The sequence below is a fragment of the Microtus pennsylvanicus genome, chromosome 3 (assembly GCF_037038515.1).
Source record: "Microtus pennsylvanicus isolate mMicPen1 chromosome 3, mMicPen1.hap1, whole genome shotgun sequence".
In the NCBI taxonomy this organism is placed as follows: domain Eukaryota; kingdom Metazoa; phylum Chordata; class Mammalia; order Rodentia; family Cricetidae; genus Microtus; species Microtus pennsylvanicus.
The window spans coordinates 126,612,948-126,632,437 of NC_134581.1; the positions used below are offsets into that span (position 1 = coordinate 126,612,948).

Below are 19,490 nucleotides of genomic sequence, written 5' to 3' on the forward strand. Positions count from 1 at the left end.
CCCAGCTTTGAATACTTTTTTAAAAAAATATTTATTTATTATGCATACAATATTCTGTCTGTGTGTATGCCTGAAGGCCATAAGAGAGTACCAGATTCCATTACAGATGGTTATGAGCCACCATGTGGTTGCTGGGATTGAACTCAGGACCTTTGGAAGAGCAAGCAATGCTCTTAACCTCTGAGCCATCTCTCCAGCCCCTTGAATACTTTTTAATGGTAAATAAATTTAGAAAGTTATCACAGTTTAACAGTCTGGAACTATTTGGACCATTTCCTTACGTCTAAGTTTCTGGACCATATGTTAATATCTCTTTTTCTGTATGGAAGTGGGACTTCACTCACTAATGCTTAATCCCAGCACTTGAGAGACAGAGGCAGGCAGATCTCTGTGAGTTTGAGGTTGCTCTAGTCTATATACTGAGTTCTAAGACAGCTAGACAGCTAGGGCTACTTAAAGAGACCGTGTCCCCGGCTCCCCCCACCAAAAAAAAAAAGAGTAACTAAATAAAAACCTAAGTATTGAGATTTACATTTGCTCTGTTTATTGTATTCTCAGCATTCCATAGTTTGATATGATTATATTTTCATATAGTTATGTTATTTCTTAAAATGTATTATTATTTATTTATTGAGGATATAATGAATTGATAGTGATCTTAGAAATATAAAACAATAGGATTTTACTGTACATGTTTTTAAAACTCTGGACTTTGGTTTTAATTGCTTTGGGGCTAGTAGTACAGTCTGCTGAATAATGATCCTAGTAATATATCCAGACAGTTTACAAAAGCCAGGCCAGGATGGTGGTGCACACCTCTAATTCCAGTACTTCGGAGGCTATGGAAGGAAGATTGTACATTTGGGGCCAGTCCGCTCTATGTAGTGACTCCCGTCTTTGAACAAAACTTTTTAAAAGGGTAGTGATAGTAACTAAGTGGTAGAGCACCGCTTAGCATGTGCAAGGCCCTGGATTTGATCCCTGGTACTGTCCCAAACCCAAACAATGCAAGCAAAAATCAATCAAACAACAATAACAACAAAAACCACAAAAAGCAAAACCAAACTTCATGAGAAAAAGCATATTCAACAGTTACAAATATTTTCTGTATGCTTGAGAATTTTTTTCAGATGGCCAAAAGTAGCTCTTACAGAAGCCGTGCAACTTGTTTTTATCATAAACTATAGCTAGTTAGTTGTAGGCCCATATTTCTGTATGGTGTGGCAGCCAAGCACAAAAGCCATAGGCCCTATCTGAGGTGGTCATGTAGCTCTGCAGACAAGCTGTCGCTTCCTAACAAGAGGTCAGGAAGTTGTTGCTCCTTTCTTTGTAATTTGGAGGATATTTTATAGAGATGCTAATTCAGGCCTACTTGACAGCTAGCATACAGGTAGAATGTGGACTTGACTAAAGCCCATTCACCTGGTTGCCTAGGAGACAGCCTAATGTGTTTTCCCTGCTCAATTTATGTGATGGTATATAAGATGTTTGGAGAATAAATGAGAGAGTTCTTCAGGAGATCGTCAGGGGAAAAGACCCTGAGATGCCCTTCCATCATGACCGTGTAAGCTGTGTCTGATTATTCCTCGCAACTCCGTACCAGTTCAGTTAAGGGAAATAATTATCTGTGTTGGACCTGCACGGCCTCCAACAGTTAGTTTGTCTAATTCTTCATCCCTTAGGGTAGCCATGTGGTGGCAGGTTTGTAATCTAATCTAGAAACTTTTGTTTACATTGGGAACTACAACTTACACTTGGTAACTTAATGAGTTTTGTTTTTCAAGTATTTTATTATTTTCTTATTTTTTGTATGACATTTTAAATACATGCAAAAACTAAGGTTTTTGCAATGGGAAACTCTATGATCTACAAATCATAAAGATAAATCTCGTATTTTTTTTTTTTACTTTGGTAATGCCAGCCGAACACAGGGCCTTGTGCAGGCTGCCTAAGGGTGAAGGGTGTACACCAAGAATTTGATACGTAGATGTCCTAGTTAGCTTTCACTGTCAGCTTGGTCCAGCCTATATTCACCTGAGAGGAAAGCCCCACTGAGGAACTGATTCCACCAGACTGCCTTGTGGGCATATCTGTGAAAAACTCTCTTGATTGGTAATTGACATAGGAGGGCCCAGCTGACTGTGGTCTGCACAATTCCCTGGGCAGACTGTCTCAGGCTGGTTAAGGAACTGAGCCTGAGTGAGGAATTTAGCATTGATCATCCATGGTTTCTGCTCTACATCCTGGACTGTAAGTTCCCTGGTTTGAGGTGACGCTGCACAAAACAGCAAGCGGGCTTTCTTCCACGTTGTTGCTTCAGTTCCTGTCCTGACCTCCCTTAGTGATGGACTGTGGCATGGAAGCATAAGCCAAAAAATTCCTTTCTTCCCATAAGAAGTCAGGCACAAAACTGACTGGAAGATTAAACATAATTAATAGTGAATGAGATGACTGCTAGTATAATTAACTTCAAATGCCACTTTAAAAAGCCAATATAATGTTATTTTTACCTAAAATGTTACAACAAATAGAGTCACACAAGACAAATGCAACTAATTATGTGTACCTAGTATCTGAGCATATGACAGCAAGTGACACCAAGCATATGAGTACCTAGTACCCGAGCAGATGGCAGCAAGAGAAACCAAGTGTATGAGTACCTAGTACCCGAGCAGATGGCAGCAAGAGGAACCAAGTGTATGAGTACCTAGTACCCGAGCAGATGGCATCAAGAGGAACCAAGTGTATGAGTACATAGTACTCATTGGATGTGACTTGGAACAAAGCCATGGTATGGGAAGTCCTTCTGTATATGTTTTATTGGTTAATGAATAAAGAATCTGCATTGACCTGTGATAAGGCAGAGTAGAGCTAGGTGGGGAAAACTAAACTGAATGCTGGGAGAAAGAAGGTGGAGTTAGAGAGATGTCATGTAGCCACCAGAAGGGAAAGTGAGCTCCCAGCTGAAAGCTTGCTGGTAGGCCTCAAGCCTCAAGGTAAAATATAAAATAATGGAAATGGGTTAATTCTAGATGTAAGAGCCAGCTAGTAATATGCTTAAGCTATTGGCCAAACAGTACTGGAAATAATAAAGTTTTTGTGTGATTATTTCGGGTCAGGGCAGATGGAAAATGAACAAGCGGCCTCCTACTACAAAGCCAGGCCAAGCTACACTGGATATTTCCCTTTTCCCTTTGGCCAAACTCACTTCCTTATTCAGAATTCACAGCCACCCTTGGCTGGCTTAGCTACAAAAAACTATTATCATCCTTGTTTTACACACACACAAATGAAGGCAGCATGTGGCCATTATTAAAACAAAGCTGGAGGTCACACAAATAGGACAATCAAATTTCTGCAGGCTGCCGTAGTGCTTGGGAGCTGCTGCTGTAGCACTTGGGAGCCACGGCACAGAATACAGCACCCTGGGGTCTGTGAGACACCTGCTGTTTCTGACCAAGAAACAGCATATACTGTGTGGAGTGGGGCGGGGTGTTGCTGGATCTCCCAGACTTTGAAAACCTGGGCAAATATACATAAGGTAGAGATGAAAGGAAGTTTACACAACCGAGACGGGCTACTCTCCTATCTCCAAAGATAAACAAATTAATAGAGAACTATTTGAACAATGCTATTAGTAAATTTGTCTAATGTCTGCACTTATAAAAGGCCTCATATTAAGAACAGGTATAAAGGGGCTGGAGAGCTGACTTGGCAGTTGGTAGCATTGGCTGCTCTTGTAGAGGAGTAAGGATTGGTTCCCAGCACCCACATGGTAGCTCATAGGCTCCTGTAACCCCAGTCAGTCCCAGGGGACCCGACACCCCTTTCTGATATCCATATGTACCAAGCACGCACCTGGTGTACATACATACATGAAAGCAAAATACATATATGAAAAAAATATTTAAGAAAGAATAAACTAAAGAATAGGTGTAAGAATAGTTAAGGAAAGGTAACTCCATAGGAAATTTGGTAAAAGAAAAAGAGTGAAGGGAAGAACTATAAAGGGAAAAGCAATACGAAGCTGGGTGTGGAGGTTGCACACCAAAACCCAGCAAGAGGAGTAACAGGAAGTGAGCATCAAATACCCCCAAATTAAACATTAAAAATGGAAACATAAAATTTAAGGCCAAAACTTTACATTATGTATTTTTTTCTTCTTCAAAACACTTAGATTTTTAAATAGCAGATTGCTAGTGGTTTCCACTGAATTCGAACATTCTGCTGCAGGAAAAGGGAGCTCACAGTCCCAGGCTTCCAGGTTCTGCAGGGAGGGGGAGGCTCACAGTCCCAGGCTTCCAGGTTCTGCAGGGAGGGGGAGGCTCACAGACCCAGGCTTCCAGGTTCTGCAGGGAGGGGGAGGCTCACAGACCCAGGCTTCCAGGTTCTGCGGGGAGGGGGAGGCTCATAGACCCAGGCTTCCAGGTTCTGCGGGGAGGGGGAGGCTCACAGACCCAGGCTTCCAGGTTCTGCGGGGAGGGGGAGGCTCACAGACCCAGGCTTCCAGGACGCAGAAGTATGAAATAGACACAAGGCGCTTCCTTGAGAGTGTACGAGCAGTCATGACTGCTAGGCAGGGCCTCTTAGCGCCCCTCTCCCAGGCCTGTGAGCGTTCAGGGGTGCAGCTTTTTTGAGCTGTCACGTGTGCTGAGTAGGCTTTGGGAATGAATCTGCCTTGGAGTCACCCTGTTTCTGCAGGTGACCCCTTGCCTATGTCCATGTGAGTAACTCCAATACACTTACTGGCTTCAAGTCTTGAATATCCGTCAGTGCCCTATCTGATAATTTGTAACTGAAAAAATGGAATCCTTCAATTTTCCTGAAGACCAAATATGATGTATCATTATGGTTTTTACTTTTAAAATATAAAAATAAAATTACATCATTATGGGTTGTGAGAAGGGATCAACTTCTATTTGAATTTCAGTATTGGGACCAAAGAGTGGGCTGGCTTTTCTTCCTGATAGGAAATGAATTAAAAGGAATTCTGCCGAAGAAATTCAAAGCCACATTGAGATCTGATGTTATTAAATGGTAGTTATGGGAACATGTATGTGTTCTGTTGAAACTTGCAATTGAAAAGGCAAAAGGAAGATGCTGGCATCTTTGTCAGTATCGTGAGCTAATGAAACACAAGAGTTCACCTTTCCTCACACGCTGGAATGTCTGTCCTGAGTTCATAGGCGGCTTTTCCGGGTCTCTGGTCTTCCTGGTTTCTGACAGTGAGGCTGTAAAAAACAAAGACAATTATTGGTGACTGAGAACATCTGAAGAAATGTATTTCCTAAATAAATATGTTAAAGATAATTTTAGATACTCAAATAGAATTATTTTTTTTAAAGATGTGACCCTGATTACTACTACTACTACTACTACTATTATTATTATTATTATTTGAGACGGGGTTTCTTGGTGTAGCTTTGGAGCCTGTTCTGGAACTTGCTCTGTAGACCAGGCTGATCTCCAACTCACAGAAATCCACCTGCCTCTGCCTCCCGAGTGCTGGGATTAAAGGAGTGTGCTACTTACTGCCTGGCTTCTGATCGTTACTTTTAAGAAGACCAAAAGTGGGAGAGATGGTGAGTGGTAAAAGCACTTTCTGCAGAGAAACAGGGTTCAGTTCCCAGCACCCACATAGAAGTTCACGTTCCCAGGGATTGAATATCTTCTTCTTACTTCTGTGGACACCAGTCACACACGTAGTACTAATATATGTTTAGGCAGAACACACAATAAAAAAATAAAAATAAGTAACTCCTCTAAAAGAAAGAAAAAAAGCCAGGGGTGATGACACATGCCTTTACTCCCAGCACTTGGAAGGCAGAGGCAGGTTTGTTGATCTCTATGAGTTCTGGGCCAGCCAGGGCTCCACGGTGAGACCCTGTCTCAAAAATCAAAACAGAAAGAAAACGAGTTTTGTTTTTTCTTTGGTTAGGATTGGTGAGATGGCAGGTGGTCCATTTCTGCCTTTTGAGGAACTGACTCCTTCTTGGGTAGCTGGACCAGTGTTCATTCCTGACCCGTCTGATGGGTCTCAAGGGATGCTTTCCCAACTGTTATTAGCTCAGTGGATTTGAAATGTCACTGTGGTTTTGATGTGCATTTTACTGATGGTTGACATTGCCAAGCCTCTTTGCATCTATCACTAGCTATCACATATTTTCTCTGAAGACATGTCTTTTTCTATTCCTTAACATTTAAATATCAGTGTATCTTTTACCTTTGAGATATACGGCTTTATACATTTCAAAGATTTTATTTTTGTGTACATGGGCATTTTGCCTGCATGTATGTCCATGCATACATGCATGCTTGGTGTCTACAGAGGTCAGAAGAGGGCATTGGGTGGATCCCTTGGAGCTGGGGTTACGAGAGTTTGTGAACCACTGTGTGGATCCTGGGGACAGAGTCCATGTCTTCTGCAAGAGCAGCAGGTGTTCTGAACTGTGGCAGCTTTAGATATTTTAGATACAAGCTCGAATGGCAGTTATTTTATGGACGTTATATTCTTCTTCTTTACTCATCAGTTTTAATAAAGGTTCTTTTGGACTTTCGGGGTGTTCTTGCATCATCGAAAATAGGGAGGCTTTTTTCTGCTCTTTTCAAGTCCTAGCTCCGTCTATACTCTTCCTCTTGGCTGATGCCTACCACACACTGTTAAACGGTGGGAGAGGCTGCCATGTCTTTCTCTCATTCTAAATTTTAGCAGGAAAGCTTCAGAAGTCCAGCAACTTAAAATGATGTTCCATTTTGATGCTGAAGACCAAACCTAGTACTTCATGAATGTTGAGCATGGGTTTTTTCCCCCTTCAACGTCTAAATGGATTTGTATCCTTGGTGATGGAGGCTTTTTGTTTTGCTACTGCATTATCAGTGTTTCTGTTCATTTTCCAAGGCTTTTTCTTAACATTCTATCTTATAAAAGTCTTTGAGCCTGCTTTTAGCAATCAGTTTTGTAAGTTTTTTTTTTGTGTGTGTGTGTCTGTGCGTGTGTGTGTGAGATAGAGAGACAGAGACAGAGAGACAGAGAGAGAGCTATTTTTACATAAAGGCAAAATCATTAAAAATTCAGAAATCCTTTTTACTTATTTCTTTTATGAAGCTAAAGCTAAAACGTTTCAATAAATAATGATTTTTTAAAAAAATGAAACAAAACAAAATAAAAACCCATTGGGAGGCACTGGGGTGGCATCCTATGAATGCACCAGGCAGCATTTATCCTGCCTGACTTCCTGGCTTTTTTGTAAGCAGAACACGTGACTGCACAGTGGGTATGAAAAAGCAAAGAGAAAAAGGAATTATGAATTTGACACAAGGCTGCAAAGAGAATTGGAAGCTATATTGTGAATTTAATAATGCATAATTTACCCAAGCTTTGACATTTTTCCATCTTATTTTGCTAAAGCAGAGCAAGTTTAAAGGGGAAAAATGTCCTCTAGAGAAAAGGCATAGGGTATTCTTATGGTTCACTGTGTTTACAGGGGTCAACTGTGGCTGTTATCCCAGAAGACAAGGCTCTGCTTGCCACACTTCAGCAATGTTCTATAAGACTCAGGGACTTCCCTTTCCAGTAAGAATGGAGGGGGACACCCTCCAGCATTACAGAAAACAATAAAGTTCATTGCTTTGTTAGCAACTGCTAATTATATGACTTTTCCACACACGAATATAATGCATTCTGACCACATCCATTTCATTGCTGGCCCTTGTCCCCATCTGAGCCTGTTCTATCCAACCAATCTTTCTACCTTTATGCCCCCCCCCCCCCCCCCCCCCCCCCCCCCCCCCCCCCCGCTTTCTTTCTATTTAGTGGTCTGGTGAGTTAGTGTTCCTTACATGGCATGGGTGACGTTAGCGTTCCTTAGGTGGCATGGGTGACGTTAGCATTCCTTACGTGACATGGGTGACGCTAGCGTTCTTTTATATGGCATGGGTGACGTTAGTGTTCCTTTATATGCCATGGGTGACGTTAGCGTTCCTTACATGGCATGGGTGACGTTAGCGTTCCTTACGTGGTGTGGGCGATGTTAGTGTTCGTTAGCGTTCCTTTGGAAGGGCAGCCTGGGAGGGCAGGCTGGGCTACAAACAAACCAAACCAAACCCACTTCCTGGATGTGTCATTAGTCAAAGGCCCCCTCCCAGACAATGTCTCAGTAAAAAGCCCCCAGTGTTACCAAGAACAGCTGCAGCAGCAGCACCAGCAAAAGCAGCAGGCGTTGGAGCCATGGCTCCCCGTGCCCTGCGGGCTTTGGATGGAGCCCTGGGTCTCACTTCCGCTGCACATCTGCTGCATCCGCATCTCAGTCCTCTCGGATCCCACAGGCTGCAAAAGAAAACAACAACAACAACAAGAGCAGTTGTGATCAAAATCCAGGTATTTGTACGTTTGGCTCACAGAGAAGGCGCTACACGATAATACCCAGGCTGTTTTTGAAACTGCTGAGATGTGCTGGACTCTGATGAGAACATATTTAGCAAAGTTAATGGAACATGGCATAAGTTCCAGGAGTAAAATGGAGAAAAGGCTTGCCCTTAGGTCGTTTACTAAGGGAGGCAATTGGTATACAGAGGTCACTGGTAAGTTATGACCACTGGAGCATTTCAGGTTCCCTCTAGACTGAACCACAGCAGAGCAGTTTAAAGGGACAGTACAGGACACACTGACCCAGGAGTCTGAGCGCCGAGATGGACAGATGCGAGCTATGCCAAAACGGTCCACTGGACATCTGGAGGAGGTGGTGAGGTGTGGCTCGGGTCTAAAGGCAGATCCATGCAGGCTATTAATGTCTTCACTAGCTGTGCGGCATTCACTAACTGCCCCCCAGCAGCACAACACTAAGAACACTGGTTACTAGGTAGCAATTGCTTAGCCTTTCCCAGGAAGCCAGGCCTCGAGCCAGCCTGGGATCTGCCCAGTCCTTGCAGGGACACTGCTCTTGCCCATCTCCATGGGTGCTCTCGCCATCAGCCTGCTTGTTGTTGCTGTTGTTGAAGATCAGAAGATTGAATGACAGAGGTGGACATATGAGCAGCAAAGGAAAGGAGAAATTGCTACGTCCGATTTTGCTTTTGAAAACTATCATTCAACGCTTGATGGAGCTAACTGAAAGCTAAAATACCACACACACACACACACACACACACACACACACAAACTTTAATAGAGCTTTAGAATTAAGTGCTAGATTTGTTTATTCCTATTGACTGTGATGTAATCCTATGTGCAACTGGATTCATTCATTCATTCCGAAATGAGGTCTTGCCTGTGTTGCTCAGGCTGGCCCTGAACTCATGCTCAAATGCTCCTGCTGCCTGAGCCCTATATATGGCATCTGGATTTCTTTTAATTAGCCAGGCCCATAAGCTTTAGGTTAAGAAACAAGAATTAGCAAAAGGCTAAGAAAGTTGGAAAATTTCCAGGAACCCGACACTTAAGGGAATTTTTCAAAAGCTCAGAGCAAACTCTGGATTAAAAAATTATTCATTATTTATTTTGTGTATGTGTGGCGGTGTGTATGGTGTGTATACATGTGTGTGTGATTTGTGTGCATGTGTGATGTACCTATGCAGTATGTGCATGCATGGCGTGTATGCATGACGTGACTGTGTGGCGGCAAGTGTCTTTATCTCCTGAGTCATCTCGCCAGTTCGCTCTTCATCTAGATTGCGTTCTTTTATTAATTTGAATTAAATGTAGTGTCACTAGTCAGAAAAATATTAAGCTATAATTAGCTCAGTAAAGCTATTGTTAATTTTTCTGGTGGTTTTAAACTGAATGACTTTACTTCATTAGCAGCTGCTTACTTCATTATAGTTATTATAGCTTCCAGTTTTTAACAATAGCCATTATTGAATCACACACTGAGAATATAGTCAGGATAATAAGAATAAAATTTTTACAGAGGGAAAAACATCTTGTCTTTTATGGCCCAAGACACAGGTTCTTGTTTCATGAGATTATAGCATCATGGATGAGGTCCCAGTAAAGGGAAACACACTCAAAGGGCAGAGACTCAAAGACCCTTAGAAGCAGGATCCTACCTCCAAGGGACATATGCAGGCCCCCAGATTTAGACCACAATATAAAGGCAGAATACGGCCTGTTGTGGTGGCGCACGCCGGTAGGACTTGCTGAAGGAGGCAGAGGCAGGAGGATCACGAGTTCGAGGCCAGCCTGGGCTACACATCGCCAGGTGGTGGTGGCGCACGCCTTTAATCCCAGCACTCAGGAGGCAGAGGCAGGCGGATCTCTGAGAGTTCGAGCTACAAGAGCTAGTTCCGGGACAGGCACCAAAGCTACAGAGAAACCCTGTCTCAAAAAACCAAAATAAATAAATAAAGGCAGAATACAAAGGATGAGTCGCAGGGAGATCCAAGCACAAACACATCTATAGCACTTCCGTTACTTTGCTTTGAAGTACTGTGACTCCTGAAGTGTTTCACAGGAGGCCGCCTGCTATTCTGAGGCTGCTCTACAAGGCAGGGTCTCAGGTAAATCTGTGGCAGTGGGACGTACTCCCGGGAGAACTTGCCAGTGCTCCCTGTTAGCTGTGCCAGGCACAGCCCTCTGACATTTGTCCACTGGTTTGGACTGAGCTCTGACATCAGGCCTAACAGGTCAAATGGATCTCAGTTTGCTCATGCTAAAGTCCTGCACCGCCATGCAAAACTGGGTTATACTTATAACCTGTGGAGGGGTCAGGAGACAGAGAACTAGTAACCACGTCTCCAGTTAGGGCAATGTTAGCCCATAAGAAGATCCTTCTGCGTTGACCTTCACAGAAAAAGGGACTTGAAGGAGCCAATGATTTCATTTTAGAGTTGTTTATCTCAGCCCTTTTCCTATCTGTAAAGCTGGCTTTTTCATTTTGGCTGGTGGGTACACAGAATGAGTCTAGAATCACAAATGTAGGTTGTCAGTGAAGAGCTTCACACCGAATCTGTGTGACTTTGTCTCTAGGCGCATCCTGCTTAGTTTTATCTTGTCACTTTACTATCCTGCAGAGAGCCCGCCCTCTGATCTGCTTTCTTTTATCACAGACTTTGCTGTTACTTTGATCAAATTCTGTTCCCAGATCTCCCAGCTCCTGTGTCTTGTCGATATATATGCAGAAAACCATTGAGAATTGCTATAGCTCAACACGAAAGACCGGAAGCCTGAGGTTTTCAAATCCACATTCCAGTTGCCCTGGGGAGTCTGATCAAGTTGAGTTACTGAGTGCCTACTCTGATCACCCATTTTCTGTCCAGTCAAAAATCTAGACATAGGCTGAGCTCAAACACAAGGCAAAAGGAAATGTCAGTCATTGGCTGGAATAGCCCGAATAAGAGGCATGGATGATGTTGCTCTAGAAGGAAACAGGAATTAAAGTGAGCATGGGTGTTAGGATTCAGGCATTACGGTGGCCTGGCCTGTCATATGGCAGGATATACCCAGGCTGTGCCATGGCCAACCCAGGGCCCTAATCTGTACATAGGTGCAAAGGTCGCTTTAAGATACAAACTCTGCGCACTCCCTCTTCCCCCCATTCTCTCCCTCCCTCTGTCTCTCTCTTGTTTCTCTTCCCCCCTTTTCAAACTCTCTCTGCATGTCGGTGGTATTCTGTCACCTGCCGCAGTTTGGGCCCAACCCACTATGGGACACCGTAAAAGTCCCTCTCTCGCTGTATCTTAACAATTGGTGCCTGGATATCAGTAAAACAACCAGTTACTACAAGACATGACCGGCAACCCAGCTTCCTCAGGATCCCCACGATTTCAGTGCCCACAAATCAACAGGGAGCAGTCTTGAGAACCCTGCGTCCTTATCCCTGTCCTACCTGCTATCCCCTTTAATCTCCCCACCTTTATATAATAAGAAAAAGCTGGGAATATTAGGATTCAGGCATTATGCTGGCCTGCCCTGTCATCTGGCAGGATGTACTCAGGCAGTACCCTGGCCAGTCTAGGGTCCTAGTTCGTATGCAGGTGCAAAGGTCCCTTTAAGAGACAAATTCCACCCACTCTTTCCTTCCTGTTGCTCTTCTGAAGAGGCCGGTCTCTGTTTCTCTCACTCCCTCCCTTCTCTCAGTCTCTATCTCTGTTAGTGAATCTCACACTTCCCTCCCAATACCTTCTTCTCAAAAAACTCCATGCTCAAGCTCTCTCTGCATGGTGTATACTGTTACCCGCAGGGGTCCTCCCCTGACCTGCTAAGGTCCTCACTCTTGCCATCTTAACAGCAGGGAAATGAGGTCTGGCGAGGGAGTCACTGTTTTTAAATGCAAAGAGGGGAGTTGAGAGTGCAGTCCAGTTTGTGGGATGTTTAGTTAAAATGCCAGAAGCCTAGGTTCAATTCAGTTCCCAGTACCAAGTAAACAGTCAGGCATGGTGGGGACCCGTTATCCCAGCACCAAAAAAGTGAAGGTAGGAAGATCCGAAGTTCAGGATCACCCTTGGCTGTAGTGGGTCCGATGCCAGTGCCGGCTACATGGGATCCACTTCAAAGAAGGCGACAGCACTTATATTTCGAGAGGAAAAGGTGCCTCTGTACTACATATTGTAAGGTGGAATCGGGATATCCAGATTGTAAAGCTCGGTACACATTTCTTATGTCCTGTCTGTTCCAAGTTAACCTTTGACCTAGGCTGCATTGCGGGAGGAATGGGTGTGAGAATCCACAGCACAGAAACTCTCAGAAGTAGAGGGACAGACACAAAATCCCCCAGTGTTACCCTCAGCAGCCTGAGGCGTTCCTATAGACTTTTTTTTTTTTTGATTTTTCGAGACAGGGTTTCTCTGTAGCTTTTGGTTCCTGTCCTGGAACTAGCTCTTGTAGACCAGGCTGGCCTCGAACTCACAGAGATCCGCCTGCCTCTGCCTCCCTAGTGCTGGGATTAAAGGCGTGCGCCACCACCGCCCGGCTCCTATAGACTTTTAATGGAACCCCACTCCGGCCACACCCTGATTATAATAACAGGAACAGTCCGTTTATGAAGCAGAGATGGAGATTTGACTAAAATATTTTAATATCCGTTTAAATGGGAGGGTTAAGAGAAAAAGAGGCTCTCAGAATAGTAAGACACACGGGGAGTACACTGTGGGCTTCTCAAGGCAGGAGTGGCAGAAAGAGACTTTCAAGTGTGGGTGTGAGCTTCTCAGGAGAGAAAAAACAATTCATCTCAGCGGCAACCATGTACACCATTTTAATGACTCTCAAGTTACATCTCAAGGTTGCTAGGAAACTCCACCCCCTCCCCTTCTTTAATGACATGGCTCTGCAGAGATGCTTAGACAGAATCATAATCAGATAAGGGGAAGCCAGGAGTTGCTGGGTCTGCAGAGGGGTTAGTATGGGCCCTCTTCCCATAGTGGGTTACTGGTGAGATTCCTGGAGACCTGAAGCAGGTGGGAATTGATCAGTAAAATATCCTCTGGTAGTGGGTAACTCCACTGATATAATAAACCAATGAATTAAAGTTCAGGTTTTAATTCGAGCCAAGCATTCCTGGATGATCCCAGGGGAAAAGGAGAAATCATAAGGGGAAACCACAAGGGAAGTTTATGGGCCAGACCTTAAATACCCTCTGGGGTGTGGAGCCACTGCTTGGTGGGCTTTCTTTTTGGAGTCTGGAGAGGACAGCTCCAGGGAGCTGCTGCTTGGCCCCCTGAGAGCAGGGCTTGGAATGCCCCCCCCCCACCGCAGCAGGAGATCTCCAAGGATACCGGTGCTTTGGGAATCCCTGCTCTATAGCCGGCAAAGGCTTCAACTGGATTCCAGGTCTAGGAGACTCCTTCCTTCTCATGTCCCCTAAATTTCCTGTCTTCAAGCCTTCGTCATTTTCCCCTATGAAATTTTGATCCCTTAAGGGTGTGAAGGCAGAAGGTCCCTCTTCCTAAGGAGAAGCACCAACACCAAGGGTCTCAGAGACAAGGCTAACCCCCTGACCGGAGAACAGCAGCAGTGAGTGGCTGTTCATGCTGTTCCCAGTTAGAACTCAACCCTCAACCAACCTCCCTCCTTCCTTCTCTCTCCCCTTCTCCCTCCCTCTTTCTCTTTCCTCTCTGTTTCTCATGTGTGGATCAGACATGAGCTCTCGGCCAATGTCCCAGCACCACCCTCCCTGCCATAATGGCCATGACCTCTAACCTTCTGGAATGATGAGCCCCAACTTAAATGCTCTCTTTTATAAGTCACCTTGGTCATGGTGTTTCAAATGCTCACAACATTTGAAAAGTAATTAAGACAGTGATTATGGCCAAGAAAATAAGGCTCCCTTCATGCTCTGGTCCCCACATTTAAGACAGAAGCTCTAGTTAGATAATAAAGATTCTACAGGGGCTGGAGAGAGAGGTTAGTGGTTAGGAGCATGACTCAGGTGTGGTGGCTCACAGCCAGCCAGATCCTCGCTCCAGGGGATCTTATGCCTTCTTCTGACCTTAGTGGGCACTGCACATAAGTGGTGCAAAGACACACACAGGCAAAACAAACAACAAAAGCCAGGCGGTGGTGGTGGCACACACCTTTAATCCCAGCACTAGGGAGGCAGAGGCAGGTGGATCTCTGTGAGTTCGAGGCTAACCTGGTCTACAAGAGTGAGTTTCAGGACAGATAGGGCTGTGACACAGAAAACCTTTGTCTCAAAAAAAAAATAAAAATCAAACAAACAACAAAAGCTAAAACAATTCTTCAGTGAGAAGAGCCAGGACCTAGGCTGTCCACATATTCTCAGAGTAGAGACACAGCTACAAAGAAGTGATGGAGGAAGGTCATTGGCTAATAAAGGAACTGCCTTGGCCCATTTTATTGGTTAGAACATAGGTAGGTGGAGTAAACAGAACAGAATGCTGGGAGGAAGAGGAAGTGAGCTCAGACTCCACGGCTCTCCTCTCGGGAGCAGACGCCTCAGAGAGATGCCATGCTCCCCGCTCCCGGGAAGACGCAGCTATGAAGCTCCTACCCAGGATGGACATAGGCTAGAATCTTCCCGGTAAGCGCACCTAGGGGCGCTACACAGATGATTAGAAATAGGCTAAATTAATATGTGAGAACTAGCCTAGAAGAGGCTAGATAGAAATGGGCCAAGCAGAGATTAAATGAATACAGTTTGTGTGTTGTTATTTCGGGCATAAGCTAGCCGAGCAGGCGGCTGGGGTGTTGGGGACGCAGCCCCACCGCTCATATTACAACAAATGGCGCCCGACGTGATGGACTAAACCCACTTAAAAAACCTGAGAAGGCTTAAAAATAAGGGAGAGAGAGTTTAACACAGATTTTTGCTGTTTGTTGGTGGCCTGCTGTAGAGAGATTTCCTGATTCGGCAACAGCAGCAGAAAAAACGCTGTGTCATTTTAAAGCACAGCTGCTTGGGGCTATGCTGCCAGCATGAACTCTGGCTTTAAAGCATTTCAAAGGCTTTTATGGGACTGGATGTTTCTGTTCCCACTTGGGATTGAAAGGAGAGTGCTCTGAGACCGTGCTGATGGCTCAGAGCTCCCCGCCTGCACCTAGGCAGACGGCAGAATCAGGCTTAGGCAGGCGGAAGAGCATGGCGGATTCCTGCCACCATATAGAGACTGTTTTCAGACTGTGCAGTGCTCTGTGTGTCAGATTTGGATGTAACTTGGATAAAAAGAATTTCTGTGCTGCACGTTCAGTCTCAGAATTAAAGTGCTGAGTGCCGCTCCTACTTGGCGGCCCCAGAGCTAGCACAAAATGGTACATCTGCCATTTTGAAATCTTCCTGACTCAGCAGCAGGAAAAAAACCTGTGTTGTTTTAAAATGCTGGGTTTCTGGGCTGTCCTGCCAGGGCAAACTCTGACTCTTTTATGCAGGTGGTTCGTGCGGTTTGCAAGCACAGGCTGCTAAAGCTCGCTTGCTGGCAGGGACCTTGAAATGCCATAGAGTTGTGACAGTAAACATGGCTACAGCCAGTACCTCAGCCATGAGGCTGGAAAGCTAAGGAATAAGCTGGATCCAGCCGTCAAAGCCACGCCTTTAGTCCTACTGAGATTGCTTGGTAAACTAAAGACTCATGTGGTCAGAAAAACAGAGAGAGATACAGTAAAGAGAGATTCAAAGACAAAGAAAATTTCTAAATGGTTTACAATGTGTTAAAAATATATGCAGACTAAAAGTTGAAGTTCTTAAACTAAAAAACAAAAAAAAAAGGAAGAGAGTTGTTGTGTGTGGTAGTACACACCTTTAATCCCAACACTTGGAAGGCAGAGGAAGACTGACCTCTGTGACTTCAAGGCGTGGTAGTACACGCCTTTAATCCCAGTGCCTAAAAGCAGAGACAAACAGATCTCTGTGAGTTTAAGGTGTAGTAGCAAACACCTTTAATCCCAATGCCTGGGAGGCAGAGACAGGCGGATCTCTGAGAGTTCAAAGACAGCCTGGTCTACAGAGTTATTCCAGGTCAAAGATACAGAGAACCTGTCTAAAAAGCAAAAAATAAAAGTAAAAATATACAAAATAGAGTTAAAATAAAGCCACACAAAGATGGAAAATACACAGAGAATTTTGATACTGTATGCTATTATGCTGTTTGAATGCTGAGGAAGGAGCAACAGCTGCTAAAAGATATTTGTTTATAAATGCTGCTGAACTAATCCAACATAGATATTTTGATGCCTTGATATTGAAATTTGGATCTAAGGACATGATGCTTTGGAAAGGAGTTTCTTCTTTTGTTTTCACAGAGGACCAGACCCTGTGGATTTCTTCTATCCCAATTTGGTATGATAGACCACGACCTCCCGAAAAGTTGCTGTGAACATCCTCAGAAAATTGCTTTGCTCAACTGCCAACTGAGATGAAACTAGCACACAGGTTATACCATGAAAGACCTAATTAACGATGCCCCCATTCAGCAGGAAGCAGTTTGGAGAGAAAAAACTGCGCCCATATTCCCAAATATTGTTTATAAATGTTCTTTTACATTTAAAGGGGGATATGATATAGATATGAATAATTTGCATTAGTATAGATTTTGCTTTATTGATAGCGATTTAAGGTCAATTTTGTTATATGTATATGTATTTCTGATCTTGATTAAGGTATTGTGATTGTGTAGTTCATTTAAAAATGTAATGTATATAGGTAGTTAATAGATAATCATAATAGTCAAGTTTGTAGTCATGTTAGTTAACATTTTCTAGATGTGCATAGATATATTTTAGATAGGCATTCTTCATATTTTTCAAAGATTATAGAATATGGCATTTTAATAACTTAGGACTTTTCATGACAATGAGACACGTCTGCTCCTGGCAGCACCAATCTACTTCAAGAGGAAGACGGGCATTGAAGAGGCTCCTTATGGATTTTGATAGCCATTTGGGCAAGAAACTGTTCTTGCCTGGACTGTTGCATAAACTGGACACAGAGAACCTGCAGAGAGAGGACTGCTGAACTTGCCTAAGGTGAAATGATCTTTCGGGGTTCCTGATTCATGAAAGATTCTGCAAGACATTCTGCAGGACACAACAGATAGTGACTGAACTGACTTTGAAATTTCCTGCTTTGTGGAAATGTCTGCTGGAAACTATGGGCCTGTAGGCCGAAGATGGATGCCCCAACGGTCCAGAGAAACTTTGGGTGACTGTCCAGGCAGTGAGATGTCTCTGTCAATTCTAGAGTTTTAAAAGTTGCTTACTTTTTGTTTGCTTAGGTAATATTGTATCTTTCTGGAGTCTTTGATGGAGTTAAGAATAGTTAGTTATAGTTATAGTTTTCCTTAGTTATGATAAAGATTATTGTAATTTTTACTTGATAACTGTTTTGTTATATGTAATTTTGCTATGTTAAAGTTAAAGCCTTCCTTTTTTTTTGTTTAAACAGAAAAAGGGGAAATGATGGAGGAAGGTCATTGGCTAATAAAGGAACTGCCTTGGCCCATTTTATTGGTTAGAACATAGGTAGGTGGAGTAAACAGAACAGAATGCTGGGAGGAAGAGGAAGTGAGCTCAGACTCCATGGCTCTCCTCTCGGGAGCAGACGCCTCAGAGAGATTCCATGCTCCTCGCTCCCGGGAAGACGCAAGCTATGAAGCTCCTACCCAGGATGGACATAGGCTAGAATCTTCCCGGTAAGCGCACCTAGGGGCGCTACACAGATGATTAGAAATGGGCTAAATTAATATGTGAGAATTAGCCTAGAAGAGGCTAGATAGAAATGGGCCAAGCAGAGATTAAATGAATACAGTTTGTGTGTTATTATTTCGGGCATAAGCTAGCCGAGCAGGCGGCTGGGGTGTTGGGGACGCAGCCCCGCCGCTCATATTACTACAGGGAAGTATGGGGAAGTATGCTATATGTACAGTGTTCTTTTGTTAGGAAGTTACAGGCTTTCAAGACAAAGACTTAGGGGCTGGAGAGATGGCTCGGCGGTTAAGAGCATTGTCTGCTCTTCCAAAGGTCCTGAGTTCAATTCCCAGCAACCACATGGTGGCTCACAACCATCTGTAATGAGGTCTGGTGCCCTCTTCTGGCCTGCAGGCAAACACACAGACAGAATATTGTATACATAACAAATAAATAAATATTAAAAAAAAAGACAAAGACTTTGCAGTTTTACCCCAAGGAACTACAACTTTAGTGAAAGAGTGACTGAGGAAACTGAGAGAAGCTGGTGATTGTCGTGGCAATCAAGGCAGGGCTAGTTCTCCTTGATACTAGCAATACACAAAAGGCAGATGGGGCCATGTTCAATAGCATCTGCAAAGGTGAAAGACAGGGTGGGGCAAAGTGGGAGGGGCCTGTGTGCAGGATTCCCCGGGCGTTTTCCACATCATGAGTAATCATAGAAAACACTTTCCCAGCAACAAGTGTGTACTGCCTGTGCCCAGGAAGCCAGTGGAGTCTTGGAGCTCAAGATTTGGGTTGGGCACTGGAGACATTGGCATTCTGGCCACAAACAGCAAAATTCCAGAGTCCTGAAGAGAAAGCAGGTGCTTAGCATACATCATAGTGTTTGTATGACACACCAGGAAACAACTGCCGTTGCTTAACCATTGAGCTGAAAACACTGAACGCCAAGTCTCCAGATACCAGCCAGGAGCCAGTATTGTAAGCAACTGGAAAGAAGCTAAAGATAGCAGCCTACAGCTGCTGGGGTAATTAACTTCAGTACTGGAACAGAAAAAGATATTTGGCTGGGCAGGTGGCACACACTTTCACTCCCAGTGTGCAGGAGGCAGAGGCAGGTAGATCTATGTGACTTTAAAGATAACCTGGTCTACACGGTGAGTTCCAGGATATCCTGGGCTACACAGTGAGACCCTGTCTCAAGAAACAAACAAACAAAAATTGAATATAAATAATGGTTGTTACAGTCCCAATAGTCATGAAGCCCACTAACAGACATTTGTAACAGGAAAACAAATCAACTGTAAGCTGAGAAGCCGCAGTGAAAATGCAGATAAGAGGGAAACAGTGGAAGGAAGTGGCTCTCCATAAACAAGCAAACTGGATGAAGGGAGACAGCTGATGTTTCATTGCACAA

The 19,490-nt window shown here is 44.0% G+C and overlaps 1 protein-coding gene across 3 annotated transcripts in view; it reads right to left on the bottom strand.

Moving 5' to 3' along the window:
* Rgs20 (regulator of G protein signaling 20) overlaps positions 1–19,490 on the bottom strand; it is a 77,709-nt gene that overhangs the window by 7,739 nt on the left and 50,480 nt on the right. For all 3 annotated transcript variants that reach the window (XM_075967061.1, XM_075967062.1, XM_075967063.1), the window contains 2 exons: positions 8,178–8,326; positions 5,148–5,231 (listed from right to left, as the gene is read on the bottom strand). In XM_075967061.1, coding sequence (XP_075823176.1) covers positions 5,148–5,231; positions 8,178–8,326 — 233 coding nt within the window. The remainder of the gene's footprint in view (positions 1–5,147; positions 5,232–8,177; positions 8,327–19,490) is intronic.